The following is a 25,545-nucleotide window of genomic DNA, read 5'->3' as shown; positions in this document are numbered from 1 at the left end:
AGCGACACCAAGGGACGAGAGGGACCCCGCAGCCTCCCCGGGACGGGGAGGGCCCCCCACGCCCCCCCACTTTCCACGTGGGACCGAGCCCCTCTGTCGAACACCCCGGTCCTCCCGGGCAGGGCTCGGGGCGCGGGCGCAGACCCCCAAGGCGCCGAGACGCCAATAAAGCAACCAGAACGCTGTTTATTGATCACTTAAATCCCTGCCTCCCGCCAGCCCGGCCGAGCCGCGGCCGGATCCGAGCGGGACAGACACCGGCGGAGAAAGTACTGTAAAAAACAACAAAACAAATGCAAATAAATTAAGTTCCCAACAAGTAAACGTAATCAGGTTCTGAGGTGCCTGTCCACGGTACTTCAAAAATAAAATAAAAAGGTGGGGGAATAAGAAAAGGCCAAAAAAAGTACAAAAAAAAGTACAGAACCACAGTCACAAGTGCCTGGAAAAGGAACAGCAGAGAAAGCGGAGCCAAACACCGGCAAGCACGGGGCAGGACGGCGTCTCGGGGCAAGGTGGGAGACGCCCGGGGGGCTGTGGGCTGGGGGGCGAGCGTGGGGATGCGGCCTCTCCCGGGGAGGAGAGGGGCTGGGGCATGCACGGGGAGAGGGGCCCGGGGGGCCGCACGGCGCCGTGCTGGGGACAAGGCTGGTCCCCAGTGCCGAGCCCCCCCCCTGCGCGGTGGAAGGCTCAAGCCCTCTGTGGGTGCTGGGGGCTCGTCCGCGGCCGGTTTGGCTCCAGGCGGCTGCAGGGTTTTGGGCAGGGCCCCGGGGGCGATGCCGACAGCGCCCAGCTTGAGGACTCCCCTGGCCAAGCCCCTTCCCGAGCCCACAGGAGGGGGGAAGCGGACCCCGCTGCTGCCGTGCTGCCTGGTCGGAGGTAAGGCTTGGAGAGATGCCGGAGAGCGGGGTGGAAAATCCAGAGGGGGAGAGAAAGCCCAGGGAGGATTCGGCCACCGGACAAGCGGGAGCTGCCAGGGGCCGCGGGGTCAGTCCACAGCAAGAGCTGAGCTGGGCCTTTGGGTTTGGGCTGGACCAGGAGCCGGGCTTTGGGAGAGGCACCAGCACCCAAAACGCGGGCTGGGTCTGGGGAGTCCGGCAGTACGCGTGGAGCGGCTGCTCCTTCTCTTCTTGAAAGACATCGAACGGGGAAGCTGATCTGCAAGGGGCGAACATGGAGGGGCTGCAGCGTGTGCTCACCGCTGGGCCAAGTGTTTGAGCAGTATTTACCAGAGGCATTTAATCATTTCAGCTAGGAAGCAAGAGGTTCGAGGGAACAGTGCCCTAAGAAAACCATGTCGGTGACTAGGGACCACCAGCAGTTTTGACCGGCTACCGCCGGTCTCCACCTCTGCACCTTCCCCCTCCTCTCCCTCGTCAGCACGAAGCGTTTCTCTTTGAAAGTCCTTAGATTTCCTCCACTCCGTGTGCAAATATCATCACCAGTCCCGGCTCTAGCACCATGTCCTCGCCCATGTGCTGGTTTTCGCAGGCCATCACCACCACGGCCTGCTTGCCGGGGATGCGCTTGGCCACATAGTTCTCGTAGTACCGCCGGTTCATCTGGCGGGTCTCCAGCGTGGCCAGGCCCTGCGGCCAGTTCCGCTCGTGGGCGTTCTCGATCAGCTCGTTGATGATGGACGTGGGGCAGCCGCTCTCCACCAGCGAGCGCTTGATGACGGCCTGCAGCACCGCGTCCGGCGTGGAGATCATTCCACCCCACCGCGTCACCCGGGCCGGCTGCAGGGAGTTCACCCACCTGGTGACAGACATGGGACAAGTGGTCAGCACCGTCCATTTTTGGTGGCTCCCACCAGAACCGAGGAGCTGGTCCGCTCCGCGCTCGGGAGCAAGGCTGGACGGGGAATGCCGATGCCAAATCCATTTCCCCGCCCCTGTTTTCACCCCCAAACAGGACCCAGCTGCGGCGCTCCGCTCTGCTACTCCCTCCCCAGAGGGAGGGGAAGAAAGGATGAGACGAGAAGCTGCTTCCTCCGGCCTTTCTCACAAGGAGGAAGGAATCTGGCAGCTTCCTGCTCGTGGGCAGGATGCAGGTGGAAGAATAAAAATGGTCCCAACCCATTGTGCAAGCAGCTCACGTGCCGCTCCCCAGCACAAACACCCCGCAATGCCCCCTTGCTTTTGTGAAGCGTTTTCTTCCCGAGCCGCGCCTTTGCCTCGGAAGGGACTTCACCCCCTCCCAAATGGGTCAGCGAAGCTGGCAGACTCCCAGCTCTGCTCGCACCCCGACGCAGGGCTCCCAGCTCCTCCCCGATCGGCACGAGAACCAGCACTTACTCCAGGATCTCATTGTATTCGATGGTCTCCTCCAGGTTCTGCAGGTTGGGGTTGACGCTGCGGATGGCGCGCATGTAGGCCTTCAGCAACTGAATGTCCCGTTTCTACGACAGGCAGGACACAGCGGGGTTTGCAAAGAGTCGTCAGCGCCGCGGCTACACGAGACCAGACCCCAGCGCAGCGGCAGGGAACACGTCCCCGCCCGTCGGCCCAGCCACCATCCCCACGGCTGGGCAACAGAGGCGCAGAGCAGCAGCAGAGCCCCGGCTGCGCTCAGCTCGGGCTGCTCTGCAGCCACTTTTCTTCGCCCACAAACCTTTTTTTGGTGTTTGGTGTCCAAGCAGGCGAGACTGACCCTTCCCATGAGAAAACCCGCTGCGAGGCAGCCCCTCGCAGACACGGACCTACCTGCTCGGCCAGCTGATGCTTGTGCTCTGCTGAGGTCTTCTCCAGCTCAGCGATTCTCGTCTGCTGCTGCTGCACCACAGATCTCAAATGCTTGATGCAGTTGTGGTTTGGCAGCTCATCTTTGGGCATTTCCAAGCTGTGGAGCATTGCAAAAAAAGGTGGAGGCCCCACGTTAGGGAAAGTTACACACCAGAGCGCTTGGCATAAGCACATAAACAGTCTCCAGAACAAATCCAGTCTTGGAGGACTTGCCCAGCGGCCCGGGAAGCCCAGCGCCGTAACCTCCGATAGGTGTAGGAAGGCCTGTTCCCTGCCGTGTCTCAGGGCCAAGACAAATGGCCTCGGCGAGAGCTACGGGAATAAACCACCACCAGGTCGGCAGGCGACGGGGATTCTCCTCCTCCAAAGTGATCAGGGTTCAGAACCAGGTCCCACTCTAGGCAGCCCACGGGCCTGATCCCGTCTCTGATAGTCTCCAAGCCAACAGTCAGTCACCATCTGGCTGGATGCTTACAACACGTGAGTGGGAAGGATATCGGCACCAAGAGCACAAGTGCCAAGGCCAGACCAGCCACCCACCGCTCCTGGCTCTCGGCAACACGTAGGAGGGAGCAGAACTCATGCTGGAACTTGTCCCAGGGGGCTGGAACGGCTCTGGGTGGATTCACAAAGGCTCCAGTACCCCATTTCCAGCAGCCAACCAACACCCGAGCCCCAGCAATGAGCTGAAGAGCCAGGGGCTTTGAACCAAGTTTGAAAAGAAATGGGTTTGACTAAAAACCCTTCCCAACCCTTTCTGCAGCACCATGGCCTTCAAAGCCCTGCTACCCCCGGAGCTCCGCACCCAGGGGGCAAAAGGGTGCCAGGCACCAAACCCCAGCTTCCTTCCCCGAGCCTGTGGCCCCTGCTCTGCCTGCCCACTGTGGCAGAGCCCCAAGGCCATCCTCACCCGCATCCCTGCTCGCAGGTCACCGGGCGCTTTGGATTGTGCTCGCAGTCATTGAGGTGAGACATCAGGTTGTCAAGTCGCACGACTGCCGTACAGCCGAAAACAGCGTTGTCGCAAGTGATCTGCAGCTTCGAGAGCATATTACGCATGATCCGCGGGACGGGGCGGAGGTGGGCAACCGTCACGACGCTGCGGTCCACGGGGCACGTCTGCTGCTGGGAGAACCACTGGGTGATGCAGGCATTGCAGAAGGCGTGCTCGCAGTGAGGAGCCTGCGGAGGGGCAGAGAACAGCCAGGCGTTACTCAGACCCGGCAGGGAAGCGTGTGCTGGCTCGCGCGCGGAGGACGCCGTTGACCAGAGAAAGGCTCTCAGTCTTCGAGGGGTGCACAGCAGCTACGCGCTGCCTTGGGGGAGGAAAGCAAAGGGAAGAGGCATCTCCGTCACACAAGCAGGCACGATGCCCGCACAGGGGAATGAGACACCAAAAGCCAGACCTGTACAGGCCAGAGCCACGCACGGCACCTTCCACTACAACGCAAGAGGCACTGCGGCAGAGCCGTCCCTCATTCCCTTGGAAAAGCAGGTGCCCACCTTCATCCACCTCTGGTTTTAATTTGTGTGCCCAGCCCCACCAAGGTATTCTCTTCCCCCCAGACGCGTGGTGTCTTGCAAGCAGATCGGCTCCTCCGGAGGAGGTAACGCTGCCTCCTGAAAGGGCTGAGGGGGCAAGACAGATCGGGATGCTAAATTTAAACATTTTTCCAGGGCAGATTAGAACATTACTTCACTCTATTTACACAGCTGGGCTCTGCTCTTGCCTTCAAGCTGCAGTTGAAAGAGTATTAAGATTGGGGAGGGGGAGCAGGAGAGACGCCAGCTCTTCGGACAACACCGAGCTTTCTTCCACAGAGCAGAAGCTCAGAGTTACGGGAAGGTCAGACACATTCAGAGCTAAGTCTCATTTACAAGCTGTTCCCTCAGCACACAGTGCCTTGCAGGCTGCCTTGTGCCAGCCGACAAAGGCAGACGACGATTGCAGGACGTAGGCTGAATAAGGATTCACCCATTCAAGCTACAGGACCATCTTGGGAGTTTTAGCGCAGCCCCTGCGGCACCGCAGCTCGAGCCAGCCGGCCCAGCACAGCATCTCTGAGCCAGCGGGCAGCTGAGCCCGTGTCGGACAAGGCAGCACGCGCCGGGCTGCGGCACAGGGACAACCACTCCCTCTCCCTCCCGTTTTCCTGAAGTCCCACTCTCTGATGCTTCAGCTTTCCCCTGTCCTCCACCAAGCTGGCCTCTCTGCTCCCCTTGCGGAGTTTTATCCTGTCAAGCCCGTGCCCACCCCCACTGGACTTTAGCGATGGGGGTACCCCAGTGTCGCCAAGTGCAGACTGGAGACGTGACAGATAAATCACCCCAGCTTCGCCGGCACAGCACACAGAGGGTCACTCCACACCCAGAACACCGGGATGGGCCCTGGGGAACATCCATCCTTGGAGAGACTGAAATCTTGGGGCTGGATACAGCCCTGAGCCCTCCCAGATATCACTGGAGGTGGCCCTGCTTCGACCAGGCAGAGGGACCTCGCTGGAAGGGAGGAACAAGGAAGGAGTCCTCAGGAATCCGCTCCCTTCAAACCAAGGCTTGTCAGAGGGCACGGCTGGTGCCTGGCTACAAACTCAGCCTGAGCGCAGCTCCAGTTACTGGGGTGCTGGCAGGAGCAGGAGGGCTGGTATCCAACAGACAGGCCGTTAAACACGCTTGAGAGAAGTCTGGGAACAAGGGAGTTTGTGATACCACATTCTCAAAAAGGAGATTTAAATAAACCTGCAACTTTCCCTCTGGTTTATGTGATGGCCTGTGATCGTGTTCACAGACTTTTGGAAATCAAAGCTTGTTTGACATAACAGACTAGCGTAGCTGGAAGGTGCTAACACACGATCTTAACTACAATAGATTGCAGTTCCACACACCCCCAGCCCACCGGCACAGGGTGGGCTACAGCACACAGCCCCAGCCTCCCTGGGACCCCCCCCCCCGCGCAGCTTACCAGCACGGCCCAAGTCACAGCTTTTGTGATACGGTTCATTATTAAGTGATGAAACTGCAATAATTATGCACACATTTCAGATTAGCTCAGTTTTATTTTAATCCGTTTTATTTCAAATGAAGTTGGATTTATGCAGAGGGTACTGAGCTACCCAGCACACGGCCACAGCTCGGCCAGTGTAGGAACCCCTCCAGTGGCATACAGACCCTGAGGGAAGGGACAGGGACCAGGGGGACAAACTTAGCCAGCTCCGCTCAGCCAGCAGTGCTCCGCTCTATAGCCCCCTCACCAGCGCTGACCAAAAGCCCCCACTAACCTCTCCCCAAGTAACAGGGCTTAGCAGGACGCAGTGACAAATACAGCCCTTCCAGCTCCAAAAGGCACAGGAGGGCTGGAGACCACAGAGCGCTCGAGGGGTGCTGCGCTGGCAGACCTCGCAGTAACAGAGCTCACAGGAAAGCCCCGTCCAACAGCCCTTCCACTTCGCAGGGAGCAGAGGGAGGAGTGGAAGCAGCGGCTCTCCGTGCACACCCTCCTTCCCCGAGCGGCTGCACAAGCTGCAGAGTGAGCCGGAGGATCCGCCAAACAACCCGGCTGTGCTGGGCCTGGGCAGAGCAGCACGCTGGTACCAGGGCTGTGGTCTGTCCATCCTCTGAGCTACGTTTGGTGGCAGGAGAGCCGAGCCAGGCTCCCAACAGCAAGTGAAACAGATCAGCTCTGCAGCATGGAGGAAGGCATGTGCGCAGGGAAGCAGAGGGGGTCAACCAAGCATGAAGCCATAAGCAAGGGACAGATTTTAGCATAGCTGCTGCCATCTCTGCCTTGGGACACCATCGCTGGTATGCAGCTGCACTGAGCTTTGGCCGAGTTAAGAAGGGAGTAAGGAATGAACGAGTAAGGGGAACCTGTCCCAACACAAGCTTATTCATTCCTCCCGCCTCCTTGCTGACCCCAGGACATCCCCCAAACCCAGAACTTTAGTTCATTTCCACCAGAACTCACACAACCACAGACTTTTATCCCTGGTGCTGCTTCCTTACCCGTGCTGTTGCCTTAAACCATTAGTAGGAAAGTTAAGAATCCATTGAGCTCACCTAATGCACACGCTGTGTGCGGCGCCCATCATCTGATCAAGTCATCTAGAAGTCTGGAGCTGCAATCGGAGGCTTTCAGTAGCCACAGTCAGTGCTCAGACGGAAACCTACCTGAACCGGCTCCTCCAGGACCCCGCTGCAGATGGGGCATATAAGGTCTTCATCAACATCCCCCTGAAAACGTGCTACATCATACCCCATTGCTCATCACCGATGCCAGAACCCTGTGGAGGGAAAAAGAAGAGTGGTTAGGAGCAGTCGAGCATCCCATGATGTCTGGACAGAGCAGGTCCCAGCCCTCACAATGTCCTGGTTCCCAAATTTCTGCTCTCTCCTCGCAGCGTGGCCAGCTGGGGTAGCCCTGGGCACGGCTGGAGCTCACAGCCAAGCGCCATACGGAGGAGCACGCAGGGGGAAGCGGTCGCAGCCCCCTTTGCGTGTGCTGAACTGCTCCTCCGTTTTGACGCGCTGCTGGCATTGCTTCTCTCCCACACGTTATTACTAATCCTGCCGCAATTTTTCTACTTGCTGGTTGTTGGGGTTGTTTTTGCACAGTTCTATTTGATCTATAGAGGAGAAGACAGCACAGGGGCACCTCTAATGAGTGAGCCCCAGTCCCACGGGCTGAGCAGTGGGATGCATGCCAGGGACCATTCCTGGGTGCAGCCAGACACCTGCCAGCCTCACCGCATCGGCTGCGGAGGAAGTGGCTCCTTCCCTGGGAGCAGCAGCCCCGCTGGCTCCTGGCATTCTCCTCTGCTGCCGTCTCCAGCAGCTTTCCCCCTCGGCCGAGCAGACGCAGAGCGAAGAGGCCCAACACCATCTGCAGCAGAGCTGGGTGCTCCAGCGCCTGGGCAAAGAGACCCCACGACTCACCAGAGCTGTCAGGTCTCCTGCTCCCAGCACGGAGGGCGTGCAGGCCTGAGAGCAGCCCTGCAGGCACCAGGTCCCCATCCCTCCCTGCCGAGGACGGCATTCCCAGGTAACGCTGTTCACCAGCTTCTTACGCCATCTGCCAGAGGCCGACCTTGAGCTCTGCCCCGGCACACCAGCAGTTACCAGTTCCTCTGCGGCTTGTCTCTAAAGGGCCAGGTCCCCCTCTCCCATTCTCACCAACATCAAAGCCAGTGACAAACCGCCAGGGCCATACAGATTCACACTGCACTCGGCTCCAGATAAACGAGTCCCCACCCCAAACACAAGCAGGAGGGGAGGTGTGCGAGGGCACGCGGATGCCACGTGAGGCTCTGAAACCACCATCCATGCGGTGAGGAGACTGCGGCATGGCAGCGCTTCCAGCTGTGCAAACACCAGAGCATCTACCTGCTCTGGAGGGCAGGTAGGAACTCGCCCTGCTGCTGCTCCGCAGCCAGATGTGGCCACCCAGCCACAGCCAGCGGTGCCGAGCTCCTGCACCTCGGCCGAGTTGCTTGCACAACGCCACGTACCTCCCCAGCCAGCTCTTCGCAGCCCAAAGAGCGTTGGCTCTAGACAGACAGAGCAAGCAGGGCTGGTTGTGGAAACCACTGTGTCTGCTCAGCCAGAGCAGCAAGGGAGGGGAGAAGGTGATGGATGGACAGAAAGGGAGGCTGTAGGTAATGCAGTCGCTTCATGGTTGGTCCTTGGGACCCTCCCCAAGTCAAAGGGCAGCAGGGAGGGACTTTAATCAACTCACTGGACACTGTGAAAGTCAGACAATAAATCAGCTCCACGTGCGGGTGGATTCTTTGCTTCCACGGAGCAGGCACAGACAAAAGACTCCTCTGACAGAGGCTGGGGTGGGGAAAGTCCCCGTGTCAGTTTGCAATTCAGATAAGATTAACGGCTGCAGGCTGGAGGGAGAACCGATCTCCCAGCAACTAGGATCAGTTGCTCTTAAACCTTCCCACGCCTTTGGACAGACGCTGCTCTCCTCCACTGGGAAGGAACCCAAATTCCTTCCCATCCCTTTGAGCCACTCACACTGCAAGTCTCAGCACCTCCAACACATTTACATTGGGTTCAAACCAACTGGAAGGGCAAACACGGATGTGGAGGACCCAGCACAGCAGCTCCTGGCTGCCAGCTGAGCCACAGCACCCATGCAGCCCGCTAGCCCTCCACCATAGAGGTGCTTCACTTTGCAGCTGGGACCACTCTGACCTTCTCTGTTGCTCAGCGCTTGGGCACTGGTTCGTGCTCTGGTGTCTTAGCGTGTCTCTGAATCCACGAGCAGCTCCACGAACAGCCTGCCCTCTCCTTCTGCTTGGGAGACAGAGCACCTGCCCCTGCACGGGCACTCGGGTATCGAAGTGGAACTGCACTGGGCACCGCTTCTTCGGAACCACACTCCCTAGCAACTCGGCTCTCTTTGTCTTTTGTTTCCAAGCTTCCAAATTCCAACATCACCCTTCCAACAAACGGCGGGGCAAGACACTTAACATCTTCGTATCCACTCCGGAAAGAGCCGAAAGGAGGGCAAAACACAAGCACTGAAAGCCAGCCTTGCCATCTGCCAAACAGAAGCCACATCAAAACTTCCTCCAGAAAAATTTCAGCACCTGCACGAGTCTGAGCGCCTCCGAATTCTTCTCGTTCCTCGACCCAGCTGTTCCCCCTTCTGCCAGAGATCATCTGTGGGGCTCTGCCAGCACACTGAAGCAAGGAGCACCCCGCTGCTATTGCAAAGCAGAAACAGGAGAGCTGAAAGCGTCTGCAAATGCTCGAGCGAGATGGAGCTGGCAACCCAATCTCTCTCCTGCTAGATCCAGAGGTGAATTAATGACCTGGTCCTGCAGGATACTGGATACACTCATTTTTCCCTGGGCTCAGCAACCTGCAGAATGGCCCCAAAGAAGGCATCGTATAGCTAATATGAGCAAGCCCTACTTGCGCAGTGCTTCTCAGCAAGAGCGATGATTCACGGGCTGCAGGGATCCATCATGTGCTGAACCGAAGCACAAAGAGCTTAGAAAATACCTTTCCTGGAAGGGCTTGCAGAGGCACTCAGACACCAGGGTAAAGTCGAGCCAAAGCACCTGCAACACAGGCAAGACACAACACAGGGGAGTGAAGGCTGAGCAGGAACCCAGACAAACCCACTGTCACAGGAAATTGCTTCTGCAGTAAACAGCAACTGCCACCTATGATTATACTTGATTTAAGCGAATGAGCTTCCCGATCCTGCCCTCTCCAAACATGCACAGCTTCTTGACCCCCCAGCCACCAGCCTCCCTAGGGCTGGGCAGGGAGAGGGGACAGTTCGCACAGATCAGAGGCCAGTCACAGAACCGGGCTTTAGCCCAAATTACAGAGAAAAGCCCGGGTAAGTCACTTTTTCCCCCCTCCTGTCGTCATCACCATCCTGCCTTCTCTTTGTAGATTGTCATCTTCTTGGCCTGGGGACTTCGAGCGCCTGCACGCTGCTCAGCACAGAAGAGATCTACATAGCAACAAGGGCTTGATGGTATCAGAGAGGATCGGCAATTAACAAGTCAAAAGCACTTTGACATTCCCACCCTTACCCAAAGCCTCCTCAGCATCCACCAGCCAGCCAAAGGTTCCTAATAAGCCCTTGGGGAAGTAGAGGAAAGAGGAAGGCAACAACTCGCTCCCCAGACGGTTAGAGCAGCGCTGCACCGCTGCACCAAGCACAGCCCCAAGCCCGTCACATCCCCACAGCAGGGATCCCCCAGCTCCCCAGTCGCTATGGAGGGGCCAGCATCCCACCTCAAGCCCCGACTTGTGCTGCTCTTCCGTCCTCCCCATAAACCTGCCATTGAAATAGGGAAATATGACATCTGGAAGTGAAGGCAGACCATCACTGTGAACTCCCCCCTACTCTGGTCACAGGACATTCATTCCTACATACCCAATGCATTGCAGTTTTGCTCCAAATCTTGGGCAAAAAGGGGCTTCATTCGGTTGTCTGGCATGAGCTTACCTCCGCCCTTCAAATGGCAGCACAGGATCACAGCAAGCGAGGCTGGGGCTCCTCTGAGCCCAAGCATATCTGCCCGTCTTTCATGTTAGCAGCAACCATACAGATAAGATTTCCGTGGTAATACTGTGCTGTCCTCCAGCACGATAACTAACTGTTCCTGCCCCCAGAGGAAAATTCAATTGCTGAGAATATTTTTTTTCTGTTGACAAAAGGAAAGTTAATGGCTTAAAAAAGCTCCCCCTCCTCCTTTAAAAGAAAAAAAAAGGTCTGCATGGGAGCCCGTGGATTTGTTCCACAGCCCCCAAAGCACATGTTCACATGTTCCCTCCTTTTTGCCACAATATGTTCAAGCCGCTGGATCCCAGACACTCCGGCTGAGCCAAGCTTTCTGCCTGGCTGCCTGCTCCAGGCACAGTCTGTGGAGCAAGCCAGCATCCACCAGCTCCGGAGGAGCTCTCCACTCCGCCGGCACAGGGAGGCTGACTCATCTGGAGCTCGCAGGGTTGTACTTCCCCACTCCCGCTCACCCACATGGCCAGCTCTCCCCGGTCAACAGCTGTTTCAGGCTACAGGCACACCTGGGCAAGGATCCAGAGCAACATGGAAAGGGCCTGGCCCTAGACAGCTTTGCTGGGAAAGCAGCATCTTCCACAAGATCTTACCAGCACTGTTGGCTGCAGGTCCCTGGACGGGAGCAGACACCTCTACCTGCACCACACAAACAGCGTGCCAGGCTGTCGGGAGATGCTGACTCACTCCCAGGAGGTGACGAGTACAGGTATGAGCAACACGAGCAAGGACCAGCGCAGAGGCAGACAACAGCACTGGAAGGGAAGCGAGTTTCACCCAGGCAGACGATGTGCTGGCTACAAAACTCCCCGGGCCCCCAGCTGCCCGGAGCCTGAGAAGGTGAAGGTTTGAAAGAGGCACCGACCCACCTCGACCCACACAGCTGTGCCAAGCAGAACAGGCGACAGGGACGACTCTGCACTCACACTAGAGCTCACCGAGATAAACCAAGCCGGTCCGAGGCAAACGATAAATGACAACAGCGAGAACAACGTGATCATGGGAGCAGAGCCAGCCCCTACCTACTAAACACACGGCAAAAAATACGCCTGGAAAAAAATCAGAGCACAATGGGCAGTAAAGCCAACAACTGGACAGAGAGCAGCAACCACCCAGGGCCTTGTGTTCAAACGCAAAGGTGTCCAGCTCCTCCCCAGGGACACCAGCCGCTGGCAGCATCTGCCAGCTCCGCTGCCTGCCCTCCTTTTAGCAGCAGATCCACGCAGCCAGCCCCTCTTCTGAGCCAGTATCTGGTGCCAGTTCACTAGGGAAGCCCATCCCTTCTGTGGAAATACAGAAGACCAGACAGAATCCCTTAAAAAATTAAAAACAAACAAACAAACCAATCAAACTTAATTAGCCTGTGCTGGAAGTCTCCAGCGTCAAGCTTTGCCTGGTTCTCAGTAAAAAAAAGACACCGTTTTCTCATTATTTCCAATATAAGTGTTGCCAACAGATACCAGAGCCACTTTGCAGCTGGGATAGCTTGGAAGAAACCTGTTCTGTGAGCAATGGTGTTTTTAATAATCTTTCCTAATTTCATCAGCTTTGTGAGCCAAAAGAAATAGAATTAAAACCAGAAAGCAAGGGGGAGGGAAGGAAAGGGAGAGAAAACAACATATGGATGCAAGAGGGGCTGTTCCGTAGCAGTTAAAGCCCAGCATGGGAGCCAGGACACCAGCAGTCTTCTCACTGGTTTGCACTGTGTGTGTTCTGGGGCACCACACTTTGTTGTCTCCGTTTCCCTGCTGTGAGTAAATACGTAACATCTCCGGGGGGCTGCACGGTTTCTGAAGCAGTCTTGCTGTTGCTGGAAAGTTTCCAGGGGGGAAAAAAAGCAACCCAGAAGCTTAAAGTCAAAGTTTTGAGCAACTGGCTCCCAGGCCCCAGGATCTGCATCCATTTAAGATGGCCTCTGCTCCCAGGCGTCCAGGTAACGCCAAGGAAAGAGGCTGTCGGCACTGCCGGTGGGACAGCAGAAGACCCGGGACAGCTAGTCGCCAGGACAGAGCTCCACAGCAGAAGCTGCCCTGTTGGTACCTGGGAGGGAGCGCAGGGGCTCTGCAGGGGGGGCTGACGTTTGGCTGAAGCACTTTGCTGAAGGCGTCTACTGGTCTCCATCACCCAGCCCAGCTGAGAAGGCTGCTCGGATAGGATCAGGGCTGGCACCAGGACACTGGTGAAAGAGCTCTGCTCAGCTGGATCTCCGGTCTGACAAGCAGACTGAAGATGGAAGAGTCATCAGTGTTGAAGCTGTGCCCATGTCCCTGCCTTGCAGCTTTAAAGCAGCTCCTAACTGACCTGACACAATGGAAGTTTCGCAGGAAACCCCCGCGTCAGCAACCAGAGCTGGCTCCGGCGACAGCAGCCTGTTCCCGTACAACAGGAGAGGATTCACCAGCCCAACGACGGTCAGCGTGCAGAGCTGTGACGGTCTGCTGCTCTCCTGCAAGCGGCCCAGTTCGTGCAGGCCAGCTGGCCAGGGGCAGCTTGCCAAGCCCAGGTGATTACTTGCCTGCCCGCCTACCAGCACCGCTCACTGTGGCGCATAGCATCCCCCAGCATCTGAAGTCTGTGCATTTTAGAGCACAGCGCGGTCAGCAGCTGTGACGAACTTGCTGGGCTCCCACAAGCCACATACTTGAGATGAGTGCCCAGCACATGGCCACTCTGCTCCGGGTTAGAGCCACCCAGCAGTCGTGGGGTGCTGGGGACCTGTCAGCCAGTGCTATAAACAGCCCCCAGTGTTCACACAAGAAAGGAAGAACAGTCTGAAACCGAAGATTAACAAGAACTATATTGAATCTGAACATGCAGCATAATCTAAAGCTGGCTAAAAGTCCCTCTGCCTGACCTAGTTGTCCAGCGACCCAGTTTCCAAACCACGCAGAACAGCGGGACAGAAACAAGCCCAGTGCATGTTGTGCATTCCTGGCTGGAGCCACTTCCCTTCACTGCCGGGCCTGGCAGGGAAACAAAGTGGGCACTTGCTGGCACACGGGCTGAGCACAAATCCAAACTTTGCCCTAATCTGGAACTACGAGCTCTCTGCTCAGACACAGGCCCTGCTAGGATTTAACAGCGAGGAAGAGCTGGCACAATGTACATCCCGTAACTTCTTTGGAAACGAACCACCAGCAGTGCAGGTCTGGCTGCCGTATCCCCCGTGGCTCCTCCACCTGGGATTGCACACCCAGCACCCACATGGATGGGAGTCGCAGAGCTGTGCGTTACGGAAACGTGAAGGCAGCGAGGAGAACAAACACTCAGTTTCACAAGATACAGGCTGGGGGCCGGCCGCCTTCCCTACTGCACTCTCCTCGCTGCACGGGGCTTCGGCAGCTCTATCAAACCCCACAGACCTGGCCAGGCCGTTCCAAGTGACTGCATTTATAGCCTTGACTCGTGTCAGACCTTCCTGGTCTTTCTGATCATTACCTTGAATTTTCTGGTCCAAAATTACACCCTGTGCTCACCCGTGTTACACGCTGCTCAACAGAGCGGATCTGATTTCAATAGTCAGCATCAAAACCAAGTGGGGTCCAGAGTCCACCCCGCATGGGTGATCCCTGGGCTCAGCCACACACTGTCTCGTGCTCAGGGCTGCTGGCAAGGTCTGGAGAGGCAGCTCAGCGGCCGCAGGATCAGATTCATGGCATTGCTCTGCCTGTTCCTTTGCTTCTTCCCATTTCGTTGGCATCTGGCTTGCCTGCATGTGTGGAATGAGCCTGCATGGTTTAGTGGTTTTCCCAGGAATTTCTGCATGAATTTGAGACATCTACAGGCCATGAGCTTAAAAAACGCTGGCGCAGAGGACAGTGCTGGTCTGCAGGCCAGGACAGTCACTTCACCTGCCTGACTTCAGTTTCTCCATCAAGAGTAACTGGTGAAGAGCGGCAGATACAACAAACCAGTTCTGCCTGCATGCACACCACCAGTAACCACCAGCTGCTTGGCATGTGCATAATTAACCACCCCACTAATGACACCACGGAGCAGCAGCACTCCCTCCCCACCAAAAAAAACTGATCAGACACTCAAACAGCCTCAGCCGAAACGTGACTCGTTCACTCCTCTCCAGCACTAATACATGGGGCCTCTAATTGCTGTTGCACATACCCAGGAAGCAGACAGCAATTTAAAGTAATTTACACTCCACTCGCAGGAAAAGCCAGCGAAGCAATCCTAACAGCAACTCCAGTTTCAGGGAAGAGCCCGGCAAGCCTTCGTGCTCTGCGATACGGCAGCATTCAAGCAGCGCTGCTCTGCAGCACGGCTTGTTAAACGCCCCATACAGCCCGGAACCGTAGCAGAGCCACGCTCCAGGCTCAAAGGGAACACCTACACCAAGGAGTTGGGTTTGATAGATTTACACAACGCTAACTGGTATCTTGATTCTTGCTTACTAATCCTTTAATGGGTTACCACCCGCTTCAGCATAATTGTTGAGCTAATGTAGCTGTTTTGGAACAATGGTGACGAGTTAATTCATTTCTTCTCCAAACCCTGTTTCCTTCAGGAACAAAACCCAATGGATTCAGCATGCTCACTGCAGTCCCTCCCACACCTGAAGTAATCGATATCCCCCAGGCCTAAAACTTTTCTTGGGTGGAGGTGCTTCTTCAAAGTGTTTTAACCAGTTAGCAGAGACTTCAGGAATGACTGACTGTAATCCACAAAGTTTTAGTACATACTATTTTGATTCAAGAGGCCACAGGCAAAACACAAAAATATTACTCATTATTTGCTAATTAAAAGCCAAAAGCATTGAGAGTACAAATCTAACAGCTCTTTTCATAAAGATTTTTCCTCCAGTGTTGATCTTCTGTTTGACATTAGCTCACATCCAGAGAGCAAAACTTTCCAAAGGAAAAAAAATAAAAATCCCTTTTTCTAAAAAGCCTTTCACAAGTCAAAGGAAGCTTTTGCCCAAGTACACACAGGCAAACAAGATCAAAAGGAAAGCGGGATTAAACAATCATTCTCAGCTGTATAATAGGAGGAAAACACATCAATCGGGAGGCCCTACCCATGTTCAAGATCCTGTTTCGGTAGCTGGTGGAAGGACAAACAACATGTTGAAGAGCTCCTATTGCTTAACCCCTGCAGAATCAGGCTAGAGGGCTTTGCCACCCAGCAAGGCCATTCCTCATTCTGGGAAGCATTTTGGGATCACTACAGCCCAGCTGATAGCCCTGGGAACACCTACAGGCATCATGCCGAACGCTGGCAGCGCCTCAAAATCCCATGAAATGAAACAATGCTACCGGTACCAAAAAAGCACAGCCAGCCTGCAGCCTCTCCCAGCTGGGACCCAACAAACTCATCCTGTTTTCTGTACTTTTAATGCGTTGAAAGGTTTTAAGTGAAAGAGACTGGAGGCAAAAGAGCTTGCTGGGGAAATCAGCAATCTCAAGAAAGGAAAGCAAAAAAAAATATTTGGGAAGTTCCTAGAGGCAGCTGCTGAAAGCGGAGTGGCTCTCAGCACACCAAGCTCACGTTGCGCTGTGCAGTCAGGGTCACCTCTGCACCTACAGAAGCAAAGAATGATCTAGCAGGGAGGTGGACGACCCTGTGCGCAGTCACAGGGCAAGGGTGTTACCCCCTCAGACTGGGCAAGGCCCATCTGAAAAAGCAAGCCAAGCAGCCCACGTGGAACTCCGTGGTGCCCCATCCAGCACAGCCTGCTTGCTGGCGTGCGCTCGGCACAATACAGCTTTTATCCATCCCCAATTCCATGGATGGAGAACTGAAATGGCAGCTCTCTTCCAGAGCCGTGGGACAAGCAGAAGCAACACCCACAGACCAGATCAAATCCCTGCTCCGCTCCAGCCACCCTTACCTTCAGCCTGCGAGGAACATGACAAGATCTCCTGGGTTGCCAAGTCCTCGGCGCTGCGTCAAGTCCTACAGCCCTATAAAATACATAATCAAGAATCGCAGCTGACTGCAAGCCTCTGCTTCGCAACTGAAAGCTGCTCAGGGAACACAGTTTGTTGCTGCAGGTTGCTAAGCCACGGTAACGACTTCTGGGGGAAAAAAAATAAAAATCACACGTTGTTTCAGGAACATCAAGGTCCTGCTCTTTATTAAGACATTCTGACAGGGTGGCCTGACCTCGAGCTGCTCACCCAATTCCTGCCACTTCCCTTCTGTACTTTTTTCAGATCAAGCCCTTCCAAAGCTCAAGAATTCAATCTGCAGCACTGTGAAGGGGCTTTGACGCCTCAGACAGGACTGCCAAAGGGGCAGAAATAATATTCCAAACCCCACAGCTATGCAACAACACTGGGACGGCTGGGAGAACACTCAAAGGTCAGCACCACTTTCACGTCAGGGAAGGAAACCTCGTAGCAGATTTCCACAAGACAGCATTATACTCCCCCAAAAATATTTCATCCGGAGAGGGATGCGCTCCTTTACAGGGTTACACCTATGCTTCATCTTCTGCCCCGGCCGAGCACCCGCCTGCCTTGCAGAGGCTGCAGTACCCCAGCTGCAGTGCTGGGGTGAGAGCCCGCCCGTGACCCTCCCAGCATGCAAGGGCTGTCGCTGTCACTGATCATCCTCAGGAATGAGGGATATGCTCGGTGTGGGTATCACAACCAGAACTGCAGCCTCCCAAGCCTCAGGTTCCCATGCCCCAGGTTTATCAGAAGGGAAATGATCAAGATCCAGTCAGAAACCCACATTTCTGGTTTTGTTCTTTCTGCTACGAGCTTAGAATATTCTCCCCACTTGCTGCATTTCAACACTGCAAAGTCTCTTTATTTTGCTTGAGTTCTGTCTGCAACAGCTCCTGCCTACCAGGAACTCGGGCAGGAACTAAACAAGGTCCTGTGACTTGGGGTATGAATTCCCATTAAAAACTACTCAAGCCACCAGCTGCCGGGCACCAGCTGCCCTCCCCGGCTGTCACCTGAGCTCTGACACATCCCTCAAACCCCAGAGATCTCGGAGGAATGCAGCACAGCACGCTGCCACAGCCCGCAGCATGTCTACAGGCAGATGCAGCAAGACCAGAGGAAGATGTTGCCACCGACAGCCCAGAGGCAGGAACCCGGCCCCAGCCTACTTCTGGGGGGCTGCGCTTTCCTCGTCGGCAACGGCAGAGACACCGGCAGGCTCTGACCAGGACGGGGCCTCGCACATGTGCCAGGCGCTGCACCCACAAGAAGTGGTTTGTTTGGAGAGCATTCATGGCTACAGATAAGGCAGAGGAGGACGCGAGGGTCCGCGAGGCGGGTTTCCCTTCGTTAGATAAGCGGAACAAGCCACTTGTTAACAGCTGAGGCCGTGCTGGAATTACACAGCACAGCTTTACCCAGCTCTGCTAAGCCTTTTATCTTCTGGTCCGTTTCTTATGGTGTCAAGATACCAAGAAAATGAAAAGCCTAAATCTGAAATTAAACTAGTTTATGTCTGGGGTTCCCTGCCCCCTCCCAGAAACAGCAGATGTAAATCACAGCCAGCAAAATGTCTGAATACGCACACTCAGTTATAAAAAGGATCCTGCATCACTGCCCCGTCAGTAGCCTGTCCCCTCCCAACTGTAACTGCTCCTCCAGAAGTGGAAGCCATGCCTTGTCCCAAAGGGAACCACACCGGGCAGTTCACTGAAACAGGGGCAGACGCACTGCTCCGGTACCTGCCATAGAAAGGCGGACCCGGCAGGCAGGAGGGTGCTGGGGAGCCACCACCTCCACCAGCAGCACCCCAAGAGGTCCCAGCTCCTCAGACAGGAGGAGAGGATTCCCAGATGCCCAGGGCAGAACCCGGGCCCCTCACTGAGACACCTCAGCAGCCTGGCCCGCGCAGGTCGGCCAAGTCTCCACGCTCCCGGTCGGGCCCACCTTCAACTATCGGCACTACCGTTGTACCGAGCGAGTCCAGACCAGCTGCCACACGGAAATCGTAACATGACAAGACCAAAAAGCTGCTTTTTTTTCCTTTAGCCTAAATCATTTGGATGCAAGGGATCTCTTTCGACTTGGTGAATAATTCCATCCTCACAGCAGAACAGCACGGATCCTATTCAGTAAGAAGTGTTTCCTGTTTTCTGCTGCGAGGAGCCCACACAAGCTGCGAAGCCCCAGCAGTTGGCCAGTCACCAAGCTGACTGATCAGCGAGAAAACACAGGCAGAGACCACTGAGCGGCACAACTCACGGCTCGCTTTTACCTTTAGATCTGTCTGAAGTTGGCTTTGCATTGCCCCCAGCTGTCTCTGCAGCCTTTTGGGATGCCTTTCCAGAACTCCAGATTCATCAGTGGGTTTCATTAACAAAGCACGTTCCCTGCAAGTCACGGGGAACCTCGCTCTTTTGAGAGTGCTCTGGAAATTCCAGTGTCTGCCCTTCTTCCAGAGCACCAAGTGAAATAAGAGATACAGAAATCAGGCAGGGGCAGTTTTTAAGCCAGTTTGGCAGGATTTATTTTAAACCTCTGAAATTTAAGGAAGATCTTGCTATTTCCCTGTAGACATTAATTTACAACAAAGGTTCTTTAACGGCCTTAGAGCAGGAGCTGTGTCCTCCACTGTGAACCTGCACAGACCCGTGAACAGCAGGCTGTGATCTCTAAACAGCGACCTAGGTAAATCTGCCAGGGGAGAGACCAGGCAGCTACAAGCTGCGAGAAGAGCTGTGCGTGTTGCACTGTCAGCTGCAGCGGGGTGACTGTCAAGACATACAGAGATCCTTCTCATCAGCAGAGCAAAAACAAAGTTTTCAGATAAATAGGACTTCAAAGTTATCGGCAGCAGCCAACTGAAAGCCCTGAAAGTGTGTATAAAACAACACCCCGTAAAACTGCTGATATAACTCTAACTGTTCGCATGTTGGAGGCTCCACACGTGTGGAGGAAGGAATTAAACTCATCCCCATGGAGAAAGTTTTGAGAGGTGCTTGATTTACCTTCCGTGGCAGAATTCCTCCCTAAGTAGCAAAGAGGCAGGGCTGGGCTGGGTTTACTCTTTTCAGGGAGACGCTCCCAATGGCCCATCTTTTCCCCTTCCTCTCCTACAGTTTAAAATGTCGTTCTTCAAGGGCCAAGAGCCGCTGCCATGCAGGAGTCATAAGGTCAGACAGGACAGATCTAGTCACAGGGGGGGAAAAAAAAGGGAAGGAAAAATGAGCATGGTAAAAACAGAGGTGGAAGGCTGCGCCCTGCCCTTCACCCCCGCCTCAGGGCCCAGATGAAGACACCTCTCTCCCTCCACACAGGAACCCGGGCCTTCAGCCCCAGAGAAGAGAAACCTGCGTTTCCCAAAGAGCTTTTGCAACTCTCCTAAGAAGCAGAATAACCTGTGCAGAAACCATCGAGCACCTGCAACACCGGCCCCGTATGCCTCCGACGCGGACACACGTTCCCCTGGGGACAAGGGTCTGAAGTCGGTCACGAGAACAGAGAACCACCACCGCGCCTCAGACCACTCCTTACCTCGTCTTCCAGCCATGTAAAAGATTACTCTGCCTTTTTTTTTTTTTTAATTTAAATGGCAAGAGTACGGGTCACTCCGGAGCCCCAAGCCAGTCTTAGAGAGCCCTCACGCATCCCAGCCTCCCCGACAGGCTGAACACGACCGAGCCGGTGATCTAACCATCATTTGCCTCCCCGTGGCATTTCGCTTCGGAAATTCCAGCCCTCGGCCAGAACTCCGCTCGCCTCAAACCCCCACCTCACTCGGCCACAAGGAAAGCTGGGACGAGAGGCGTTTCCAGCAGGATCGCTGCACTGCCGGAGCGCACCGTGTGCAGGGAAAGAAACATTTGCCCAGTAGGTAAAGTCTCAGCTTTTAAGTTACGCAATCCTGCTAAAAATAGTTTCCCCAAATGCCACCTTAAGATCTTCTGACACAAATCCAAGTTTTTCTTGCAACTCCTCTGCTCGCTCTAGCGTTGCAAAAATTGACAGCAGGGAAGCGTGAATCGGAAAAACTGCTTTGGTTTTATCCGCTGGTCTCGGCAACAAGGATAAAACCAGCTCAGAAACACCCAGACGTTACCACAGCGCTGAACCGGCCACGATGACACCCGGCCCCCGAAGCCGCCGCAAGCAGCTTTATTATTATAATAACAAAAAAGTTTATCTGATGTTGTTGCATTTTTGGATGTTTTTACATTTATCACCTAAAACTGTACTAAAAAAGACTACGGCCCTTCCTGTAAGATGAGATGCCACTGAGCTCAGGTGCTTACAGTCGAGACGAGCAGCAGTACACGGCCTGCTTTGTGAAACCTCGTCGCAAATAAAGCCTTACCCCATTTAATTACGGGCTTCCCTCTACTTCCCACCCTCCCCAAACAGACAGACAGGCTTCGCGATGTGCTCTGAAGGTCAGGCCCCCAAGAACGGGGAAGCTGTGCGTGTTCCCGCATTCCTTTGTCACGAGCGACGGGCGCTCTCCTTCCACGGCCGCTGCGCGCAGGGGACTCGGGGACCCCCCAGCCCTCGCCCGGAGCACCCCGGCCCCACCGGGGACCAGGAGCCCCATCCTCACCGCACGACAGCAGCGGCCAGAGGCTGCAAATAATTTGTCATCGGAGCGACCTGCCGCCCGATTAGTGTCTTTCCTTCAAAAGCTCCTAGAAGAGGGATCGCCGCGAAGCCCCGGCGTAGTCACGACGCCGTATCACCGGGTGAACCAGCGGCCGGGACGCGGGTACGGGGAGGGCAGCGCGGTCAGCAGAGACCGAAGCCGAGAGTCTCCCCTGCAGCGAGGCTCAGCCAGGCCGGCACAGACGGGCCCCTCCGGCACAAAGACCCCGCGGCGCCGGGGGCCGTGCGCCCCCACCCCCCCCGGGGCTCCTCATCGCTTCCCCCGCGGCCGCCGGGGGGGTTCCACCCCCACCCCCCTCCGCGGCCCTTCCCCCGCCCGGCCCGGCCTCCACTCCACACAGGCCCCAGGAGCACCGGGCTCCCGCCAGCCCCGACCGGGCTCCGCGAGCCCCCGTGCCCCGGCCCAGGGCCGCAGCGGCCCGCAAGGCCCTTCCCGAGACCGGGGCACCCCCGGCCGCCGCCTGAGCCACCTCCCCGCTCCCGCCCCACCGCTCTCCGTGCTGCCGGGGCCGCGTCCCCCGCCCGCAGAGAGCCCCTCACGCCGCCCCGGCCCCGCAGGGCCCACCACCGCCCCGCTCTCCCCCGCCGAGCCCGGCTCCCTCCCACAGCCGCCCCGCGGCCCCCCTCACCCCGCACCCCCCCAGCGCGGCCCCGGCCTCACGTACCGCCTGCCGCCCGGGCCCGGGCCGGCTCCGGGACGCCGCGGGGCTCAGGGGCGGCCGCGGCCTCCACCGCCTCCCCCCGCCCGGCCCCGCCGCGCCGCTACGCAACGCCCGCCCCGCCGGAAGCTCCCGCCCCACCACGGGCCGGAAGCGGCGCTCTGGCCGGCGAGAGGCGCCGAGGGGCCGGAACTCGCTGGTCGGGGCGGGCTCTATGAACAGCGCGGGGCGGGGACGGGGCGGGGCTTACTACGCAGCACCCCCCCCTCCCCGAGGCCCGCCCCCTCTGCACCGCCATTAGCCGGCGGCGTGGGACGTCCTCCGCTCCCCGCGCGCTGATTGGCTGCCCGGGGTGGCGGCCGGCGACTTCCGGGAGTGCCCGCGGCGGCGGCGCTCCGGCAGGTCAGCGCGCGCAGCGGAGGGGGGACAGCGCCAGGGGCGGGGAGGCGGGAGGTGCGAGCGCCCCCTGGTGGCGGGGCGGGAGGACGGGGCGCCGGGCAGGCCCGGGATCGGTCCCGGTCCCGGTCCCTGTCCCGGCCCGGTGCTGGCCCCGCGCTCCCCTGCCCAGTGGCCCCGCAGCCCGGTGGCCCCGCAGTCCCGACCCTGGTAGCCCCGGCCCCGGAGGTGTTGTCCCTGCGGTCCCGTCCCCGCGGTCCCCGTCCCCAGCGGTGCTGCCTCCGCGGCCGGTTGCACCGCATCCCCGTGGGCCCGTCCCGGGGGTGCCGTGGCCGGTGTCTCCCCCCCGGTCCCCTCGTCCCCCGTGTCCCCGTGCGGGGCCGGGGGTGACAGCAGCGTCCGCAGGGCCCCGCCGGCACCATGAGCACCGAGACGCTGGTGAAGGACGTGAAACCGGGGCTGAAGAACCTCAACCTCATCTTCATCGTGCTGGAGACGGGTGGGTGCCACGGCGGGGGGCCGGGGTCCCTGCGCCCCCGCCCCCCTGACCCCCTCCCGCCCCCAGGCCGGGTGACGAAGACGAAGGACGGGCACGAGGTGCGGACGTGCAAGGTGGCCGACAAGACGGGCAGCATCAACATCTCGGTGTGGGACGATGTGGGCAACCTCATCCAGCCCGGGGACATCATCCGCCTCACCAAGGGGTAGGCGGGGGTGGGGGGGCACCCCGGGACCCCCATCCCCTCGGGGGTCCCCCCGGCCTGACGCCCCCGGCCCTCCTCCTCCAGGTACGCGTCCGTCTTCAAGGGCTGCCTGACGCTCTACACGGGGCGCGGAGGTGACCTGCAGAAGATCGGCGAGTAAGGACGGGGCCGGGGGTCCCGCCGGACCTGGGGGGGGGGGGATTGCGGGGGGACCGGGGTGCGGCGGGGAGACCCCACCGCCCTCCTCTGCCGGCAGGTTCTGCATGGTCTACTCCGAGGTGCCCAACTTCAGCGAGCCCAACCCCGAGTACGTGGCGCAGCAGTCGCAGAACAAAGGGGTGAGTTGGGAGGGAGGGGGCCCAGGCTGGCACCGCCAGGACCCCCGGCCCCCCCGAGCGCGGCCGCCCCGGCTCTCCGGCACACGGGGTATCTCGGTCTCCTCCGCAGGCCCAGAACGAGAGCGCGAGTCCGGCTGCTTCGCAGACCAGCCAGGGCCCCCCCACAGCACCCCCAGGTAGGTCACGCAGCCCCCTCCCCACCCTGGGGGCACGGGACCCCCCCCCAGTGCCGCCACGCTCCCCCAGCTCGGGGGTGCCTCCAGCCTCGCCTTCCTCCCGGTGCTCTGCTCTGCTTCCAGCCCCCGACAGCCAGAACGGGAACGGGCTGAGTTCGGGGGGCCCCGCGCACCCCCCCAGCGCCCCCGCGCACCCCCCCAGCGGCCGCATCACCCGCAGCCAGCCCGGCCACCCCGGCCCTGCTGCCGGCCCCGTCAGCAACGGCAAGGAGACGCGGAGGAGCAGCAAGAGATAACGGGCCGGGACCCCCCACAAGGCCCCTCTCCCTCCAGCCCCCGGTGCGGTCTGGGGTGGGGGGTCCCTGTCCCCCCGGGTCCTGCCCCCGGCCCTGAGCAGCCCCCGGGGCGAGGAGGGGGCCGGCCGGGCCCCGCTGCCCCCGGCTCGTGTGCCTACGGGGGGGCGGGGGCCGTGCCACCCCCGCCTTGGGCCGGCCGGGCTCGGGGGTCCCGGCCAGGACGGGACCGAGCCGCGCGGCCGCTGCCCGGCTGCCCCTGGCGCCGGGGGTCCGCAGCCCCCCAGCCCGTGCCCCCCCGCACCCAGCCACCGCCTGCCCTCGTCCGTGCCAAGGCAGGCGGCCGGGGCTGGTGGGGGCGGGTGTTAATAAAGGCTGACCTCCTGCCTGCGCCTCGCCTGCTCCCTGACGCGGCCCTGGCCCTGTCGCGGGGGGCCCGGACCCCCCTCACCCTTTAAGGCCCTCCCCGCACGGCCCCTCCCGGCGCTGGGGCTGGCTGGGAGCAGCGCCCGGGTGACCCTTGGCCCCCCCGGTTTGGGCGCAGCAGACGCTGCGGCACGGGCACGGGGACGGGGACGGGGCCCGGTCAGTGGCGCGTCCCCCGGCCCCCGCGATCGGCACAGCGCGGCCCCAGGTGAGCCCCTGGGGGGGGCACGGGAGGGGTCCTGGGGGGCGCGGGCGCCGCACCCGGCGGGACGGGGCTCCGCGAGCGGGACGATGCCGGGGACCGCGAGACCCACCTCGGCAGGAGGGGGTCAGCTCTGGGGAAGGTGGGGGCACCCGTGTGACCGCGCGCTGCGGTGGGGATGACAGCGGGGCGCCAGCTCCCGGAGTCGTGGGATTTTCCCAGCCCCACAGCATCGGCAAGTCCCACGTGGAGGGGGAGGACGGGCCCCACGGCCATCCCGCCGTCCCACCCACGGTTTGGTGTTCCCCATCACCGTGCAGGGCTGTTCCCGCGCCCCCGGCACTGGGGTGGGAGCTGGGGGGGGGGACAGGGCTGCGCCAGGCGGGGCTGCGGGTGGGTGCGTCGGGGGCGCGGGCGGGTGGGGTGGGGGTGCGAGGGCCCTGCCGGGGGGTGCTGCCGGCGTTATCTCCCTGCCCGGTGAAACATTAACTCCGACACAAAAGCTGCCCCAGTTGCAAAACCTCCCCTCAAGGACAAGTGGCACCGTGTCGTGTGTGTGTCCCCCCCCATCGCCCACCCTGGGGAGCCCAGCCCCGTGGGGGACGCGGGGACAGCACCCGGTCCCCCAGCCCCGCTCCCCGGCGGGTGTCCCTGCGCCCCGGTGCACGGACACGCGTCCCCGGCCGCGGCCCCGATGCCGTCTGTCGCTTTCCAGCCGTCCCCGCGGACGGACGGGACGGGCGCGCACCGGGGGCCGCTCGGGGGGACCCCGCGTCCCGGGAGGGACCCAGGGGCCCGGGGGGCGGCCGGGGACCCCGCAGCTCCCGCCGCCCTCACGCCGGCGTCCCCCTCTCCCCCAGCTCCGCCGGGGACCCCCGCCCTCCGCCTGCGGGATCCGGCCCCATGGGCCCCCCCGGGCTGCTCCTGGGGCTGCTGGCTCTGGGGGCCGCCGGGGCCGGAGCGGGGCCGCGGCCGCTGCCCGAGGACGCGGCGCAGGAGCA

General features: G+C 59.0%; 2 protein-coding genes across 10 annotated transcripts; one reads left to right on the top strand and one right to left on the bottom strand.

Moving 5' to 3' along the window:
- Window positions 1–166: 166 nt before the first annotated feature.
- On the bottom strand, window positions 167–22,184 carry RNF41 (ring finger protein 41). Of its 5 annotated transcripts, XM_072847566.1 has the most exons (8): window positions 22,016–22,184; window positions 19,706–19,886; window positions 16,634–16,706; window positions 6,912–7,024; window positions 3,655–3,926; window positions 2,706–2,841; window positions 2,298–2,401; window positions 167–1,758 (listed from the first exon to the last, which is right to left on the bottom strand). In XM_072847566.1, exons 4-8 carry the CDS (start codon window positions 6,999–7,001, stop codon window positions 1,407–1,409), a joined length of 954 nt encoding a protein of 317 aa, XP_072703667.1. In that variant the 5' UTR covers window positions 7,002–7,024; window positions 16,634–16,706; window positions 19,706–19,886; window positions 22,016–22,184; the 3' UTR covers window positions 167–1,406. The 5 variants fall into 5 exon arrangements, with proteins under 5 accessions (XP_072703667.1, XP_072703668.1, XP_072703665.1 ...); XM_072847567.1 differs by lacking the exon at window positions 19,706–19,886; XM_072847564.1 differs by lacking the exon at window positions 16,634–16,706 and having other exon boundaries at window positions 22,016–22,183.
- Window positions 21,184–24,306, top strand: NABP2 (nucleic acid binding protein 2). Of its 5 annotated transcripts, none has more exons than XM_072847577.1 (7): window positions 21,184–21,453; window positions 22,811–22,904; window positions 22,971–23,109; window positions 23,194–23,265; window positions 23,366–23,447; window positions 23,557–23,623; window positions 23,747–24,306. In XM_072847577.1, exons 2-7 carry the CDS (start codon window positions 22,826–22,828, stop codon window positions 23,917–23,919), a joined length of 612 nt encoding a protein of 203 aa, XP_072703678.1. In that variant the 5' UTR covers window positions 21,184–21,453; window positions 22,811–22,825; the 3' UTR covers window positions 23,920–24,306. The 5 variants fall into 5 exon arrangements, with proteins under 5 accessions (XP_072703678.1, XP_072703677.1, XP_072703676.1 ...); XM_072847576.1 differs by lacking the exon at window positions 21,184–21,453 and adding an exon at window positions 22,339–22,411; XM_072847578.1 differs by lacking the exon at window positions 21,184–21,453 and adding an exon at window positions 22,444–22,462.
- The last annotated feature ends 1,239 nt before the right edge of the window (window positions 24,307–25,545 follow it).

This window comes from Ciconia boyciana, chromosome 27 (genome assembly GCF_034638445.1).
Source record: "Ciconia boyciana chromosome 27, ASM3463844v1, whole genome shotgun sequence".
Taxonomy (NCBI): Eukaryota; Metazoa; Chordata; class Aves; order Ciconiiformes; family Ciconiidae; genus Ciconia; species Ciconia boyciana.
This window is presented reverse-complemented; position numbering and strand designations above follow the sequence as displayed.

Bases quoted from the DNA above. Each gene is read 5' to 3' on its own strand.
- NABP2 (XM_072847577.1), top strand. From the start codon at position 22,826: ATGAGCACCGAGACGCTGGTGAAGGACGTGAAACCGGGGCTGAAGAAC. The intron at 23,266-23,365 runs GTAAGGACGGGG...CTCTGCCGGCAG, and splicing joins GACCTGCAGAAGATCGGCGA to GTTCTGCATGGTCTACTCCG. The intron at 23,624-23,746 runs GTAGGTCACGCA...CTCTGCTTCCAG, and splicing joins CCCCCCCACAGCACCCCCAG to CCCCCGACAGCCAGAACGGG.
- RNF41 (XM_072847566.1), bottom strand. From the start codon at position 7,001: ATGGGGTATGATGTAGCACGTTTTCAGGGGGATGTTGATGAAGACCTT. The intron at 2,842-3,654 runs GTGAGGATGGCC...AATGCTCCACAG, and splicing joins ACCTGCGAGCAGGGATGCGG to CTTGGAAATGCCCAAAGATG. The intron at 2,402-2,705 runs GTAGGTCCGTGT...TGCCTGTCGTAG, and splicing joins AGCATCAGCTGGCCGAGCAG to AAACGGGACATTCAGTTGCT.